General features: G+C 40.4%; 1 protein-coding gene across 2 annotated transcripts in view; it reads right to left on the bottom strand.

Moving 5' to 3' along the window:
- LOC137197313 (pro-neuregulin-3, membrane-bound isoform) overlaps positions 1-17,958 on the bottom strand; it is a 380,681-nt gene extending 362,723 nt beyond the window's left edge. For both annotated transcript variants that reach the window (XM_067610645.1, XM_067610646.1), the window contains exon 1: positions 16,030-17,958. In XM_067610645.1, coding sequence (XP_067466746.1) covers positions 16,030-16,753 — 724 coding nt within the window. In that variant the 5' untranslated portion in view covers positions 16,754-17,958. The remainder of the gene's footprint in view (positions 1-16,029) is intronic.
- Between the last annotated feature and the right edge of the window lie 11 nt (positions 17,959-17,969).

The following is a 17,969-nucleotide window of genomic DNA, read 5'->3' as shown; positions in this document are numbered from 1 at the left end:
TTGTAGAACTAACCTAGGTCAAGTATAGCCTTTACCAAAAGTCATAGATCAGGTCCAAAACTTAGTCCAACTATAGGGGTAAACAACTATTCTGTTACATTTTCAAACTAATGTGTGATGTGCTAACTAGCCACTTAATGTGACAAGCAGCAGACATTAAACTCATATCCCATAAATAGATGCGCCACCACTGCAGCTAGCAATTGAATTGCTAACGAGCAAACCATATTGTATCAGACTGTGCTCGCCACCTTGCAAACAGCTGACTTTGCTAACCCCCTGAGCCCATTTCTATAAACAGCATCAGAACCTCACCATCCATCACTCACCACCAAATCAACTCCAGCTGGGTGTAATGTAAATGTAAATGAACTGAGTTTGCTGAGAGGAGAAGATGGAGGGAGAATGAAGAGAGAGCTCACTGTTGCTAGATGGATGAGAACGCTGGTTTCTCCTTTTTCTTTCATAATGCCCGGTGGATGGATTTCCTCCAGCCAATTCTCCTCCTACCTCCTCAATGCATTTCTTCCTCCCTATTATTCCATTTTGGCTTCCTCTCTCTCCTCCATTTTTTGTCTCTGCACATTCCCTTTACACTTATTGCTCTTTCGAAATACTTTGCTCCTTCCTTTACTCTGCTTCTTGTCCTCCTGCATTTATTATAGGGTGGTTGTACAATACTTTTCCTCCCTTACATCTCTCTTTCCTGAGTCACACAGCCTGGAGAGAGAAAGTACGGGAGGCCACCTGTCATCAGTAGATCTGTGTCTCTTTCAGAAACACACACAGACAAACAACCCACCAGTTCACCTGGCTTGTCACAGAAAGTCTCTCAGACAGCTGTCAGGAGGTTCCAGAGGGCAGAGAAAAGAAGAAAAAAAACACAAAAGAGATAGAGTAAGAAAGAACGAGTAGAGAGTGATGAATAACATTAGCGCTGAAATGATTATTTGACTGACAGAAAACTAATCAACATGATTTTGATCATTCTTCTGATGAATGATCACAGAAAGATGCCAGATAGCTGCTTCCAGATTCACAAATGTGAGGATCATTTTAAAGTGAATATGTGTCGGAGCTGTTGCTCAGACAACCAGACTCTTGGGTCTTATGAGGGGCCTTATACTGTACTGTCTTACATTTTATAGACTTCACAATTAACTGGTGAATTCAAAACATTATTCAGAGATAATTCAATAATAGAAATAATTGTTACTTCCATCTAAAAGACAGAACAGGAGAACAGAGGGAAAAACATGGCAAGAGAGAATGATAGGGTGAAAAATGCTGACACAACAATGAATACTGAGCTCTTACTGGCCCTAGTGATACTGTCTAGCCACACAAAGACACACACACACACACACACACACACACACACATACACACACACATGCTCCATGTCAGGGCTCCAAAAGAGAAATGATGTAACCATCTGCCCCAAGGACAAGCTTTACCAGTTCATGTGTGATTGAGGTGTGTTTTCCATCAAGGTGAAAGTGACCTTGTGGAGAGCGTCCTCTATTCTCGGGAAACCTCCTGTTTGGTAACATAATAAGTAATGTGCAGTTTCAGGTAACAGCTCAGATTTCCTAGAAAATACCTCCCTACGTCTTTAGATTCACGTTATCGAGGCCTCCGATTGCTGTTACGTAACATAATAAGATACGAACAGGAAACAAACAGCGGTCTCCTGCAGCAAAGTCCACCACGCCCACTGTTTGCAAGCTAGGATCTAACCTGCCACCCAACTCATCACCTCTGAATATGGAGATTTGGCACCTTATATAGACGTCATCTGAACTGCTCCAGTCGTCCAGGTCATAATTACTAGGTCAGCTAGATGGCGTCTGTCACTCAAACATAACTATAGGTTGTTTTTGGCGACCAACATTATGACCTATTGTGTTGTTTTACTGGGAGGACAAGCTCTAAGATGCAGTACAATGGCAGCATCCTCAAAATAAACAAGCACGGCACAAGAAATCAGTTTTCACTGAACTTGACACCCTAAATCTTCCCTAACTGTAATGTTTCCAAAATAAAACCATCTTCGACTGACACTAAAGTCACTGTCTCGACTGCCTCTTCTGTGCTTCTTTGTTCTATTTCTTCCAGCGCTGTCAGCTCCAAGGCCTCCACCAGAAAAGCCAGCTCCACACAGCCTCCCAGAGAGAAGCTGGCAACAATCTTTGAAGCTAAAAATAACCGCAGCAAAATGCAGTGAGCTTGGGATAATCAGAACCCACGCCCATATGCAGGCCCGCTCGCTCACAGGGCTGACTGCTAAACTGCTGAGTGGCGAAAGACCAGGATACAATCACACTGGGATCAATAACTCGTACATGGAAGAGGATGGTTGAGGTGGCTCCTATAATGTGCGTGAAAAATGTGCCACCAGACGCTGATACACCCACATACAAAGAGTCGTTATCTATAACTAACCGAGAGGGAGGATCTCTTGTTGGTGCTGATGTCAGAATTAATGGCCAGGAAACCAGATTTATTAGATTAGCTTGAGGCGCTCTTTTGTCAGGCCCTCATTTCTGAAAGATCATTTACACAAACAGTAGTGTTAAAACACCTGCAGGGTCGGTGGCAGAAGATTTCCAATATATCACACCCCATTTTATACAGTTTATGTCCACCATTATTGCATTCTGTAATCAGCACTTACTGGATATGATGAGGAGGAAGATAAAAGCCAGTGCATGTGTGCATTTCATCTAAAGTCTTTGTTGAAGCTTTTCTTTTTTTATTCAAACAATGTGACACAATTAATCCTCTCAGCCCACAGCATGTGTTCGTGTGTGCCCCCAGTGGTCAACAAACTTGTCATTTTGAACAGAACTCTAGTGTCTGTAATGCACTTGCTGTTCCTTACAGTGACCACAGGTGTTGTCAAATCAAGCAGGATGGAAATAACAAGACTTATAATTTAAGTACTGTACTTTAAGTATCAAAAAACAAAAGTACCCATTGCACAAAGTGGTCCCTTCATATTATAGGGTTATCATTAGTGATGCATTAACAACCTTTCAATACTGTAACTGGTTAGGGTGATACTAAATGTAATGTTATTATATGCAATTGGTAGTTTAGTTAAAAAAAAACAAAAAAAAAAAACATGTATAACATGTATTGATGGATGTAGAATCTTTATCTGCAAAACAGCTGTGAGAGAAGTTTACAATAGTAAAATGTGCTATATTTCCCCCCATAAATCTGGTGAAATAAAAATTTAAAGTAGCATCTTATTGAAATACATAGAGCACCTCAAAATTGTTCTTATGTAAAGTACTTGAGTAAACTTGAGAAACATTTCATCACTGCATGAGATCACTTGAATTCTGACTGAACAGGTTCAAAGGCAACCACTACAGTCACTAAACAGGGGGTGCTTATTCCACTTTATTCATTTTTTTGAATTGATAAAAATGCAAATGTTGCAAAAGCGGACAACCTTTTGAGAGTTCCCTTGTATACAACCTTCAAAAAATGGGTTGGGATATCTGGTGTAGCACTAAACTGGTTTTATTATTATTTATCTAGGTTTTTTGTATCAGCTTATGAAAAAGCATCCGCCTGTACTCTGTCTTGTGGGGTGCCTCAGGGGTCGACTCTTGGAACCATTTTATTTTAATTATATGCTCCCCTGAAGGCACTTGATCCATCAGTTTGGTTGTGTGTTTTATTATTGCTATGCTAATGATATACAACTCTACTTATCCTTTAGGGCCAGTAGCCACTCAAATTTAACTACTCTGCACAAGTATCTGGCCGAGATTAGTAGCTGGATGTCTCAAAATTTTCTTCAATTAAACAGTACAACTGAAATTCTGGTTTTCGCCCCAGATCAGGTCTCTAATAACATCCTCCAACACCTCAGTTCATTGGCTACAAATCTTTTTCCAAAAACCTTGGTGTCATTTTTAACTACCAGCTGAAATTTGATAAAAATGTTAAGTCAGTAATTGAGTCCTGCTACTTTCACCTGAGGAATACTGCAAAAATACACCCACTGTTATCTTTCCAGCAGTTGAAAATGGTTATCCATGCTCTTTTGTCCTCCTGCTTAGACTACTGTAATGCTCTTTATTCCTGCCGAAGCCGAGACACTGTTACCCGGTTACAGTAGGTCCAAAACTCTGCAGCAAGATTATTCACTAAGACCTCATTTCACTCTCACATCACCGCATTTCTGATGTCACTACACTGGCTTCAGATTAAATTTAAGATTCAATTCAAGATCCTCCTCCTCATCTATAAGGCTTATACCTCTGCTAAGCCCCTCAGGTCCTCTGAGCAAGGCCTGCTAGTTGCACCTCATTCAATAGTTAAGACACTGGGGGACTGTGTGTTTGCTGTCCTGGGTCCCAGACTGGGAGTCAAGTCAGCAAACTCTCTCGGGTGTTTTAAGTCACAACTGAAGATCGATCTTTTTTTTAAGTGTTTTTGTGCTTGAGTCATCATGTACACTATTTTTGATTTGCGACACCTTTACCTGCTTTTTTTAAATTTTTGCTATATCTTCTGTCGTGATGCTCATCTCATCTTTTGTTCTTTTAACCTTTTATCCTTTGTAAAGCACTTTGTAACAGGTTTTGAAAGGGGCTATATAAATAAAATTTTACTTTTTACTTAGTCCAGTCCAGTCATCAGCAGCAGGGGTACTGGTAAAATGAATCAGACAAGCTGACCTTGAGAGACAGGCAGCGAAAGAGAGAAAGAGAGATGGTAGAAAAAATTCCATCATACTGCTCGACCGATGGGAGACATCATATCGGACTAGAACTGGTTTAGGCCTGAATTATCAGACTCCCTGCTAGCTCTGTGTACACTGAGGTTAAATAATCACTGTCTAAGCATTTTATCTTTGCTAATAGCATGGTTTACTGCCAGGTGCCAGCAGCATAATGAGCAGAAGGTAGGGGAAGAGGCTTTTCTCCAGACCAATGCATCACTGGAGAATATTTTATGCTTGGAGCTTGACATTAGGAGAGATCAAACTGTGTCACTAGGCTCATATGCCCTAAAGTTTCTGTTTAAATATGTCGGTTGACATATTTTGCATTGTTTACCAAAAATTAATGATTAAACAAGGGAGGTAAATGAGCCACAAACTATGACACATATTGTAGAGAATGAAAAATTCACTATTTAAAAATGATGCACTGACATATTTTAATTAATGGACTATTTAATGTTTTTCCATTGTCTTGACACTAGACCTCTTTTATTTACTCAACTACATATTGCTTATAGAAACTCTGCTGTATAGCTGCAACTCTACTCTCCTCATCTACTGTAATTTTTGAGAAGACATACATGCACAGTAGGATGTGTACATTCTGGCACAGAGCTGGTCCTATAAGGGTACCTACAATAATAGAGTCATCGGGTTGGGATGGTTAGTCTGGCCTGCATCCCAATAAATCCAACAAAATAGGCCGCTGCCTTCCAAAACACGCCATATGACTCTTTCAAAAACAACTCTGATGAGTTTTTTCTGATGGTAATGTTAGAGGACTAAACCTATTTGTTTATAATTAGGGGAAGACTGTGGTCATGGTTTTAAGGAACCAGCAAAGGAGAATCTCAAAGGAGATGGGAAGGCAATTACATGGTATTGGTGAAACAATTAAATACAATCCAGGAAATCCAGTTGGAGCTACAGATTAATGCATTTAAAAGCTTATCAAGTGCCACACAGCGGTTTGTAATACTCACAGACAGGATTTTACAAGTCTGGAAAGTTATCACAGCAGTGACTGTTTTGTCTTTCATCACGGCAATCATGAGATAAACAGCAGAAACACAGCATATATGTTACAAAGTAATCCACTAGAAATGTGTGTTTGCATGTATGTGATTGGCCAATGTAGCACCTTGCTGGATAATGTTGCGTTGCATTGCAGCAAAAGTTGAACCAGGTTCAACTATTTGCTGGACCAACCGTCGTCGTTTTACTGAGACCTCTGCATTGGTACCCCTGCTGCTTCAATGCACTGCTCCCATTCAAATGAATGAGAGGGCTGCGTTTTTCAGACTTTTTTTTAACAAAGTGATGCTACTTCTGGAATTTCAACAGAGAGAGGACAGTCATTATCTACATTACAGCAAGAAGTTGCCTGTTAGAAAAGCTAAAATACCAGTCATTTTTAGAATTTGAACAATTAACAAGGATTTTATTTTTCTGGTGCATCCACAGGTCAGCTGGGTAGCCGGAGTTTCTTGCTCCCACTTTTCACAGCCCACATTCTTCCTCTGAAGTAACTACAGAGTAGCAGGCTGCAACACTTGCTGTTAGCTATGGTTGAACTCAGAACAGTCTGATATTTATTTGCTTACTAGTGTTAAATGGTTTGCAGCTGTAGGCCAGCTGACAGATTTAATAAGAGTGCCAAGGTGGGCTGTGGGAGAAGATGTGTAAATTATTACCTCTTTGGAAACCTCTCTTATTTAATAACTCACACAAATCAATATACAGTACTCATATGCTCGCTGATGCATTGCATAGGATTTGGAAACAAAAACAAAACAGGATCATGTTTTATGAAATCTTTCTGAGTAAATACGTTTAATTCTGTCAGCAGAATCCCTCTCTGTCTTCAAAAATCGAGGACCTACCTCTTCCAAGTGTACTTACTCCACTAATATGCTCTCTCTCTCTCTGTCTCTCTCTCCATGCATGCCATTTGCTATGCACTTATGTGTTAATTCATGGACCTCCAACCTTGACCTCCTACCGTTGGATGGATTATACCTCATTTGTGTGGCACTTTGGAGAAAAGCGTCTGTCAAATGAAAAAGGTAAAAGAAAAATGTAAATGTAGTTGCTGCTGACTGACAATTATTGGCCCAATTACAATAATAAAGGGGTTTTAACCTGAGTTTCAAGACAACATTCAGGATTAATTGAATGTGATGAATGAACATGTGTTGATGATGTTAAATGCTACCAAAGTAAAGAAATTGATCTTACAAACGGTTAGGGCAGAGTTTGTGTCAGGATGGGACAACAAAATCCCGCTCAAATCCTGCTAATAAATACAAAAAAAGTCTAGGCTTTTTATATTGGCGTCTGTGTCTCCTATCAGCAGCCAGATGCAAACACGCAGAGAATGAGGACATTGGAGCAGTTAGCTAGCAGGTGGCAGCCTCCTCTGGAGAGCTGGCGCAGGGCAGGTGAATCCCAGAAAAAGAATTAACTTCCCTTACATCTCGTCAGCCGCTACCTTCCCCGCCACTGGCTCCAATAAAATAGAGCAAGCCTCATCTAATCAAGGCAGTTTAAACCTGAATTCATTATTAAAAGCTCCTCTGAAGTTAGCGGCAGCATTTAACCACTTTGTACTTCATCATCATCTGGACCCGACTGTTAGATGCGCCCGTGAGGGGGAGGGAGAACAGGAGAGAGAAGGTGAGAGAGGAGAGGCAGATGGAGGATTTCAACCTTGGCAGTCATGGAGCAATTTTCTAAAAAAAAAAAAATCTCAAAAAATAACACCTTTCAACTTTCTTTTCATCTCCAGCAAAAACAATCTTACCCAGCATAGAATGAAGGCACCCTGAACACCTTCATTGTCTGACAAAGTATGCATGTATGGGGAATTGCCCAGCTTGGGATAATTCATCAAAGGGCCATCTTTAATTATTTACACTTTCCTCTACATATTGAACATGTTTCTCTTTCTCATCATGAATATTTCATCACTCTTCCTCCCTGCAAGACATTTCATCAGAATTAAACAAAGTGACGTTAAGCTTTACTCGCACGGCATCTGCAGCAAATTAAAACTCTAATCGGGACGGCATGACAGGTTTTTGATGCGTTTGGTTAGTGGTCAGGCATGCTGCTTCAGAGATACACTAACTTTAGTGTATTGTAAATTCACTAAAGCCTTGATCTCTCACATACGACTCATGGGTTTGGTTAGAAGTTATCTCAGCATGAAATGAAGTGGAAAATGGAGAAAGCATGACCATTTATGGGTAAGATACATAGCAAAAAACATGCTAAGTTCTCTAGCATTTTGATAATAAAGTCCACAAGATTGGTATGTGTTACATGTCAAGTCAGCCTCAAACTAACCCAAGAACCCTAAAATTCTGCCTCATGATTTTTTAGAAGCAGTTGGAAACTAAAAGATTAGTTAAAGCTAGATTTTAACATAAAGTTGTCACCCAAGACAGAACCTCAAGACATACAGTATGTTAGTAGTGCAAAACCCAAACAAAAGTAGCTATTTATAAAATCAATAATGCAAACTGACTGTTAGGTCCACAGTCCCTTGGAAGTTGTCCACCAGCTGATTACAAAGGCAAATCACTTGAAGCCTTTTTCCTCTTGCTTTGAACCAAAAAAGTGAAACTCTGTTGGGAAAAATCTAGATGACTTCACTGTTAGCAGATTTTTATTCATTTTTAAGTTAAATTTTAAAGATTTAAAGGCTAAATATAAGACTAAAGGTAAGATAAGGTGGACATTTTGAGTGATTCAGATCAACAGGCATGCATTCTTTCATGACCCTGCCTTTATATGAATTAAATAATAACAAATTTTTATAGCACCAGGTTGTGAGCCCTATTTAGCAGCCATTTTACAGATACAGATGACTGATACAAACCCAGATGTATCTTGAGAAAATATGGCACGTTTTTACAGAGCACAACACAATATTGTGTAGTGTAGTGTTTGAATATGTCATATTTCAGTCATTTCTTACGTGTATTGTATGTCCTGTCCTCAAAACCTATTTCAGCTGGAAAGAAGCAATCAGGCTTCAAGTATGGTGCTGAATTCAGACCTCATTCACACAGAGGTCACAGCTATGTAACACACACTAAATGCATATAGACATATGCATTAAATTTATGCTGGTGTGGACACAAGAGTGTGTACATGTGAGCATGTGTTCAGCACATAGAAAACCCTATAGGCAAGGCAAGGCAGCTTATTTTGTGTAGCATATTTCATACACTGGGGCAATCCAAAGTGCTTTACAGAGTAGTAAAAATACAGTAAATGTAAAAGATCTACAGTTAAAAAGTGTAAAAGTACAGACAAGAGATACAACAGATAAAATACTTAACTAGTGCACACAACTAATACTCTCATGTTTAGATGCACATTGTGAGTGAGCCCTTATGTTTTTCTCGAGTTTTCTTATCCCCCGAGTTCCTGAGTCTACTCTTGATCTGATCTGATCTCACTGCCGAGGCCATACGAGAATCATAGATTATTCTCTGAGTCAAAAACCTCATCATCCACAGACGGAGGGATGAGAGTCACACAGGGTAAAGCTCTGTCCCAGCATATAGTCTTCATTCATGTGTAAGTAAACGGAAAATGAAAATGAAAATACGTACTTGCCCATGTCAGCTCTGTTGGGATCCTGAACAGAAGCAACTAAAATGAAGGCTATTTAAAAGCTGCTTTGAAAAGTTTTTAGCCATTACAAGGTAAAGTAGGCGGTCTGAGATAGGAAAGTGATCAGACTCAAGGCTTGTCTAATATCATCTGGGAGATTATTTCAGGTCTGTGTTGCATGATAAGAAAACACTGCCTCACTGTGTTTTGTTCTAACTCTTGAGACAACCAATAGAAGAAGGTTCATATGGCACAAGCATGTCAGAGATGTATTTGGGCCCAGAGTCACACAGTAATTTGTAGACAAGCAGCAAAATTTTGATATCAATTCTCTCAGTGACTGGTAGCCGATGTAAGGATTTCAGAACTGGTGTAATGTGGTCTTAAATCCTGGTTTTCATCAGGGTTCTAAATAAATTGGAGTTGCCGAAGAGCTTTTTTTGAAAGCCCTGTGAATAGACCATTGCAGTAATCCAATCTACTGGAAATAAAGGCATGGGTAAGCCTCACTAGTTCTTGCTTGGACATTATTCCTCTGACTCTTGCAATATTTTTAGATGCTACTAAGCTGACAAAGTTACTGATTTGATGTGGGTATTGAAATTTAAATCTGAGTCCAGGACAACGCCAAGATTTCTGGCTTGACTCTTAGAGACAGAGAGTCAAGGTGCTGCTAGCATATACTTGCATTAATAATCTGTTGTGGCGGTGAATTTCTATGTCGCCTCACGGTCCCAGTGTCTCGAATCCATCGAAATCCACTATGGACTCATTATGCCAAGATGTTGGAAAAATTTACAAGAAGTCGCCATGCTCCAGGCGAAGATTTTTACACTGGGAACTGAGAAAGAACTTCATGAGACACTCCACATAACAACCTGTGGTAAGACGGCTAAGTCTGGGGCTCATAGGGAACTTGTTACTAAGCAGCTCACAGAGAACTAATCCAAGTGTAAAGACTGTGAACTCTACAATCTGGTTTAAAACCTAAAATCTCTGCCCATGAGATGCTTAGGGCAACACAAACATGTACGCTGATGCTCTCGATGTTGCCCGGTAGTGATGAAAGTTAAATTTTGGTTAATTTGGGGACATTTACTCTTCGGTACATGAACTGCAATGACTGACAAATGAAAAACATGTAGAGACGACAACAATGATAATCAACTGATAATTAATGGGGTTAAATTATAGTAATTTATATTCATGCTTTTGCTTTCTTTGTGGAAATGCATTTACTGTAGTTGAATCTATCCTAAGAACAAGTTTAGATGACATTTATGTCCTTCAAGATAGCCACTATGTTAGATCAGGTGATTGTAGTCCTGCTCAGAGACAGTTACAACCCCAACCAATCATAGCTTTCTGTCTCATGTCTGTCTTTATGTGCATGACTGTGACTGACGTCCTGCCTGAAGGTGGTCAGACTGGAGGGACTAAAGGAGCATAAAGGACAAACTTTTGGGATCAGGAATGTTCACATAATGCCATCCGAAACCTCACAGATTATGACATATGTTGTCAATCTTGCAATATAATACATTATCTAGTCTTTCCAACAGGGCCTCATGAGGTGTAGTAGATGTAGAGTTGTCACATCCAATTGTTCCATTTCCACTGTGACACACTACACTGGATAAAATGACAAACTGTCATGCCAAGTACTTATTTTTTTGTCATGTCAGATACTTATTTTTGTCTCCAACACCCCATATCTGTTGGATCAAGCAATTTAAGGGCTGATTATGATTGATTACACAATATGAACCAAACTTAAGTCTTTTACTCTTTATTTTTATTGCACACATCTAAATTTGTATGATCAATGTACAACCTCAATAGCAGGAATCTTTATATTGTAGATTTTCTGATGTTTAGTTCAGTATGATCGTTTACATTTCATTTTCCAAGTAATCCACAGCAAAGTTTGGTGAAAGTGCATCACTCGGCATGCATGACCTCCCGGTACTATACTCTTGTCACAGAAAGCAGCAATAAGCACCACTTTATTGTGTGCGATTGTCATGTCAGTGTTGCTAATATAAGCATAAACCATGTCCTCGGGCCTTGTCAAAGTACCCTTGAGGGATCCTGAAACACAACTAAGAGAACATGCTCTTTTAAACATGTCACTTTAGCATCATTTAATGAAAAACATCCTGCCACAGAGTATCTATCAAAACAATCCGTCACCAGTCAGGGTGCCTGTAAGCCCGAGAAGAGCGAGTGTGACTGATAGGTGTGCTGATGTAATTCTGTTGCTTCCACAGCCATGGAGATGGGCTGTTAATCTGGATTTAGGTTTCAGGGCCACTGTCTGGCTGAAACCTAGTTTCATCAAGTGGCTCAACATGGAGACCTCAGACTGCACCAGAAGATCTTCTGGGGCTTAGACCTGACAATCATGTAATAATGTACAGTAAAAAAAAAACAGGATCTACTGACTGCTTCATTCTTTTTTCTTTTTTTTTCTTTTTCTTCCTATATTATTAAGGACATAACATACAACAAATACACACCCAATGCCTTCTCATCATTAAACAAACCTGTCTGGGGTCTTACTCATGATTACATTGAGTCATCTAGTCTTATTTTTACCAACATGAATAATCCCATTTTTGTTTTTTCTCGATACATTGTTTTTCAATCTGTTTTAATTTTAGATTTTATTGAGGGTGACTATAAAACATCTGCCATGGGATTACAAATAAAAAAAAAATCTTTGCTGAATGTGACACATTTAAAACAATGTTTCTAAATGTGCAATGTCTCTTTTAAAGAAAACAACGACAAAAATAAAACTAGATATACTGTGTATGCACAAAAACAACATGAACAGGGCAGGGAAGCCATTTTTGTTTAACTCACTCAATGTTCAAAAGTTACCTCACAGCACAAAATAAAAATAGGTGATGCAGCAATTTAAAAACAAGCAGGTCGAAAATATAACCACACTGACAGAAATATTCCCAGTCCTCTCTTTTTATTTCTAATTCCGTTTCACTTTCTATGAAGCAAGAAGCAATACCGATCATAACTTGTAATCTTAAGAGGGGTGACGAATAAGGGCACGGATACGATTTCCAGTTCGCTTAATCCAAGTGACATAATCGCTGAGGCAACACCTGACATTTTGCCCTACAGTTCAGAGGTCACTTGGCTCCTGGTTTCTGTAACGGTATCATCTCTCTCAGGTCTGTGCCTCATTCTGCAGCTTGTAGCATAGGGACAGCTTAAGATTTTGTGAAGTCCAACAGATTTAGACATGTCAATCATGCTTTCAAAGTGACATTTTGCTGGAAATAAAACGCCTTAACTATCATATCCTCCTCGTTGTCAAATCTGGGCTTTTGACTGATGAAATAGAATATCACCAAATACCACCAAAGCAACACTGAACCAGGATCCAGAATTCAAGGTTCTACAAGTTAAAGCGCCATTCATTGACTTGAAAGTACTTCCAAAGGTTGAATTGGCAAGAAACCGGTTGTACCGGTTGAATCATGGATCAAAGATGAAAAAAATATGTTGGAAAATATCAGCGCCCTTGAAAAAAAAAGTCCAAGGTGCAAGTCTTTACAAGTAGAGATGTATACTATGACTCTCAATGAGAATTTAGGCATGAAAGATCCAATCAACAAGTTTAAAATGATGTTCTATGTGGTGCTAATGACTGAGTTTTGAGGGAACCAGATAATACATTTGAGCAGTCTACAGGTATGATTTGCGCCTTTGACTGACTTCTTCTCCATATGCAAAAGCAGCTAAAGGCTTATGGGTATTGTAGTATTTAAAGCCATTCGCTATACCTAATAGGATTTTAGGATTTTTAGGAAGTTGAAGTCATTAAAGCTAATAGCCGTAACATAACCCTATAACATTGTTAAATTATCCAGGACTCACCTATGTTTCTCTGTTGAGGAGCATTTAGGATATTATTCAAAGAAAACTAAACACTGCTGGAAGTTCTTGCCACTTTGCAACTCTATCAGCCAAAGCAAACCATTGAGAGAGCACCATGGCCCAGTGTGGGATATAATCTATGTCCATCTTAATTTTGTGACCCACAAAGACAGGAGCAGCATCAATATGAGCAAACAGATGGCCTGCTATACTTAAATTAATAAAATTCTCTCCGTTTCTGAGCACAAGCCAACACAGGCAATTCAGTAATACCGCATAACACATTCACACATAATGGATAGTTAATGTGAAAATGATGGCATTTTCAAATCAAAGCAGCGTGTGGGTGGTAGAATGGAGGGGATGGGAGGGTGAAGGGTGTTTAGGATTATCGAACGAGTCGGCTATTCTGTAGCGGCAGAACTTTCTCAGGCGAGCAGGAGAAGGAGTGACATTTTCCCTGGGATATCTATCAGCGAGGCTTAATGGTTTTCATGAGCACTTGCCGGAGAAATGGCATTCTTTTTCTTTTAATGGTTAATTAATAAATGAACGGATGGTGATGAATGGCCCCTATTTTTTCTGCTGGTAATGAAAAGATACACATTTTTTCCCCCCCGTGTTTCTAATTATCAGAGGGAACAGTCCCTGGTGTCTGGTGTAATCTGGGGACGTTCTCATTATCATGGACACAAAAGGAGCAGCCGTACCTTTTCAGTCCAACAGACAGAAGCCACAGCAGCTGGAATGGGGTGATTTTATTTATCAATTATTTTATAGATGGCTACCATCATGTAATTATCAATAATTTAATAAATGATGGCCACCATGTAAATCACACATCACAACAGACTAAATAATGAGAGAATAGCAACAGTGTTCAACCTCAAATACCATTACAGGATCATTTAGGTCAGTGCAAATTAATTCATTGCACTCAACAATTTTCATATATCATACCTAATGGGTCTAGACCTTGACATTAAGTACTATAATATCATGGCAATATGAATGTAATTGTAATGGTAAATTAACCTGCAGGAGACAGTATACAATGTTTGTGTCACCTGAATTTCATCAGCTGCACTACTGACTTGTCAAACTTTTTCCCACTGGAGACATGAGGCCAGACTGTTAAAAATATAAACCACTCCCGTCACTGTGAGACTGTCTGTCGGCCCGAGCCAGTATCAGAGACATGAACACCACAGGCAGAAGGAAGTCCAGCACATAATGTGACACCATTTTGAGAGCAGAGAGATTTATCATGGAGAAAGCTGTGTCTATATGTACGTGTGTGTGTGTGTGTGTGTGTGTGTGTGTGTCTGTGTGTCTGTCATTGATCGCTGCATGAAAATCCCCTGTAGCACCAATCAATAGCATGTGTGCATGGCATGGCTTGAGTCAAGGACAGAGACGGTAAAACAAATGGTAAATAGAAGAATCAGCATCCATTAACAAATGCATTACAAAGCATTTCTTTTAAATTAATCCAGATGCAACAAATGATCAGTTTATCTTGGTCTCAGTTTGCATTTTGGTGCCACAGCTTCATCATCAAGAGGGCTTACAGTAATTAATCAGCACCTCTGCATGGCAACTTTGTCGCTTGGAGGTTGAAGTAAGTAAACAACACCACTTAGTGTACATATGAGTGCATGCATGCACCTGTGACAAGCCATCTATTAAAATGACTTGACATAATAAAAACATTAAGAACAATGTGCAGCAGCATTTGAACCAAGGAATCTTCACACAATTCACTTTATCACTCCAGTCTAACCTTGACATGAGCCAAAAGTGAGGTTTGGTTTGGGTACAATGTATCACTGCAGCCCACATCCACTGGAAACAGCCCTCAAATTCACTTGATTTATAAATGCATGATGAAGCAGTAAGACATTTCAACACTCTTCCCTCAGGCTAAGTTATTGTTCTTAGTTGATCTTACTCTCCAACATTACAGAAATAACATGACTTTAATAATCACACTTAAACATGTGATTACCTTTTTAAAAAAATACTAAAAATACTACTTTGATGTTGATCATAAACCTTATTGGGCCATAGGAGCTCGTTACAGCCAGCTGAACCAACTAAATGACAAGATAAGACAGATGTATGACATTCCTTATCCACTTTATGTGATGCTAACATCACCGTACTCAACAAAATCATCAAATTCCATACAAACATTTTCTTTCAAGACCAAAGCTGTAACTGAGTGCATGCACCACCATTTTAGACTCATTCTACATTGCTGAAAAGAGAGCCCTGCTTACTACGGCTCCAGCACATGATGCAGCAAGGAAAGAGTTTAACCATCCACATAAAGACTGATTATCGACCCTTTGCAATAGTTCAGATGGCCTTGCTGTACCAATCAATGCTATTGATCACACTTCTCCAATTCAAAGCCTACAGGAGTGTCAAATATACAATTTCCAAAAAGGGATGGTGGTACATGTCAATTCTAAACCAAATGGTCTGGAAGAAAGTGCAATATCTCAGCATTGTCAGAAACAACTCAAAGTGTCAGTCTTAATGATAAAGAACCAACCAATTGACAAATATTTGAAATACTTTGGCGCATGAAAAGGCAACACACCTGTAGAATGTCATTCAAGAGTTTGCCCATTAATCTGTTCAACCAAGCCCTCACAGGACAAATGACCTCAAAGTTTTCAAAGGCCAACAATGTTGTACTTTGTTGTCCATTGATTTTCCAAGCCGTAAAACAAAAAGTGACTCACGTGTTTTGCGGTAGCTGTGCGTACGCGTGGTGAGCGTGGTGGAAACCGTCTCAGTTGTAGTATGCTCTGGGGTCCACATCTGTGTAGAGTCATGGAGTACAGTTGGATTGGACGGAGAAGGGCTAGATGTTGCCGCTCCAATTATGAAGGTCGTCCGTGGTGGTGCAGTGGATGTAGTAAAACCCGAAGGTCCACGTCCGTTATGATTTACAGGATTCCGAGGGGTTACTTGGCTACCTGAGGCTCCACCTCCTCTAGGGTTTATAGTAGTGGTGGTAGCTGTGGATCGAGTTCTACCTTTCGTCACAGTTACAGTTCTAGGCATGGGGTTCCCGCCATCAACTGTAGGAGTAGTTGTGGTGGTGGTAGTATCGGGACTTTTGGGGATCCCGCTTGGCTTGGAGAGGAAGATAGGATCCTGGCCTATTCGATTAGCATCCACCAGGTCTGTTGGCACATAATCCCGCACTGTACCGACGACAATCCATTTCAGCAGCATCAGGCTCAATCCAAGGCCAATGAAACCGATAAGTAAGGGGACCACACACAGCCATGTCTGCTGTCGAGGCCAAAGTGCACAGCGAATGGGACCCTGATCCTGGGCCTGGCCTTCGCCACGACCTCCTGAAGCCCCTGGACCCTCAGGTTCCTCCAGGATCACTGCCCCGGATACGGATGCACCAGAACACTCGCTCATCCTTCCCTGCCGTCCTTTATGGCTCATTGAGGGTTAACCTTGTGATAGGCATCGGTACCACATGGCAAAAAGGTTCCCGACAATGCCGGACAAGAGACAAAGGGGTAGGTGGATAAATGGACCTTACAAAATTACACGCTCAACACGTACACAAATATGTAATCCAAGGATTGAGAGGAGGGGAGGGGTGCAGGAGATACATGCAGACACGCAATCACAAACACACAAGCACACACACACACTCAGCGACACCCAGTGAGAAATGGGAGAGCTGGCATAGACGGATAATCACCCGATTAGTCCGCGTTTAGTCCTGCCCAACTCTTGATGTCCAGCTGAAGCAACAGTGAACTTCAAGAACGTTCACAGCAGGGAAAGCCAGAGGAGAGGAAGAAGTAGTGATGCCTCTAACGGGGAGAAAGAGGGACAAAGAGAGAGACGGAAGGGAGAGATGGTTGGGAAGGAACGGCTTTACATCTGTGCATGTGAGAAATTTGTGGCATCAGTGTTCGGATGCCACTGCAGCAAAAATCCACAGCTATTTCTACTTAACATGCATGTATGTCCCTTCCATGTACAATCCACGGTGGGATGGTATTGTCTTTTTGGGAGTGAAACTTGCTAGGTGGGTCTTGTTGCTTCCCCACCCTGTGCAGGACCAAAAAAAAATTGTAAAAAAATGTTTCCCGATGCAGCCCCAACAGCTTTAGCCGAGTCAGCGCCCCTCAGCTCCCAAAATCCATTTCTTTTGTAACTGAAACAGAGTGATAGAAAAGAGATCTGTCGTTTATGCGTCTGTCGAACACTCTCCTGGGATTATCCACTATCCTTGTCGACCGTTGCTTTTCAATCAGCCTCTCCTTTTTTGAGGACTTCTGATATATCACTCATTGGATTGAAACCTACTTTGCTTCCTTTATGTGTACTCTAAATTCCAGTGAGGCAAAAAATAAAGCGGTAGAATCCAATTAATTTTCCACATCCAGTCAAAAAGCAACACTTCAGATGAGAACAGAGAGAGGGAGGGAGGGAGTGAGGAGGGGGAAGAGACTGAGGGGTGTTGTCGCACAGTGGTATCACAGGGCGGATAAATCTGCAACTGCGACGCGTGATCCTTCTCCTTCTCCAGCCGGCTGTGGATCAGATTTCCCCAAGCTGTCCGCTCAGCGCCCTGCTGTCTCAGTATACTGTCCGTTAATACTGCAGCAAGCACTTATAAAGCCTCTTCTCATCTATTTGCAGG

This window comes from Thunnus thynnus, chromosome 14, assembly GCF_963924715.1.
Source record: "Thunnus thynnus chromosome 14, fThuThy2.1, whole genome shotgun sequence".
Taxonomy (NCBI): domain Eukaryota; kingdom Metazoa; phylum Chordata; class Actinopteri; order Scombriformes; family Scombridae; genus Thunnus; species Thunnus thynnus.
The sequence above is the reverse complement of the archived record's forward strand: the minus strand, read 5'-3'. Positions and strand labels throughout refer to the sequence as shown.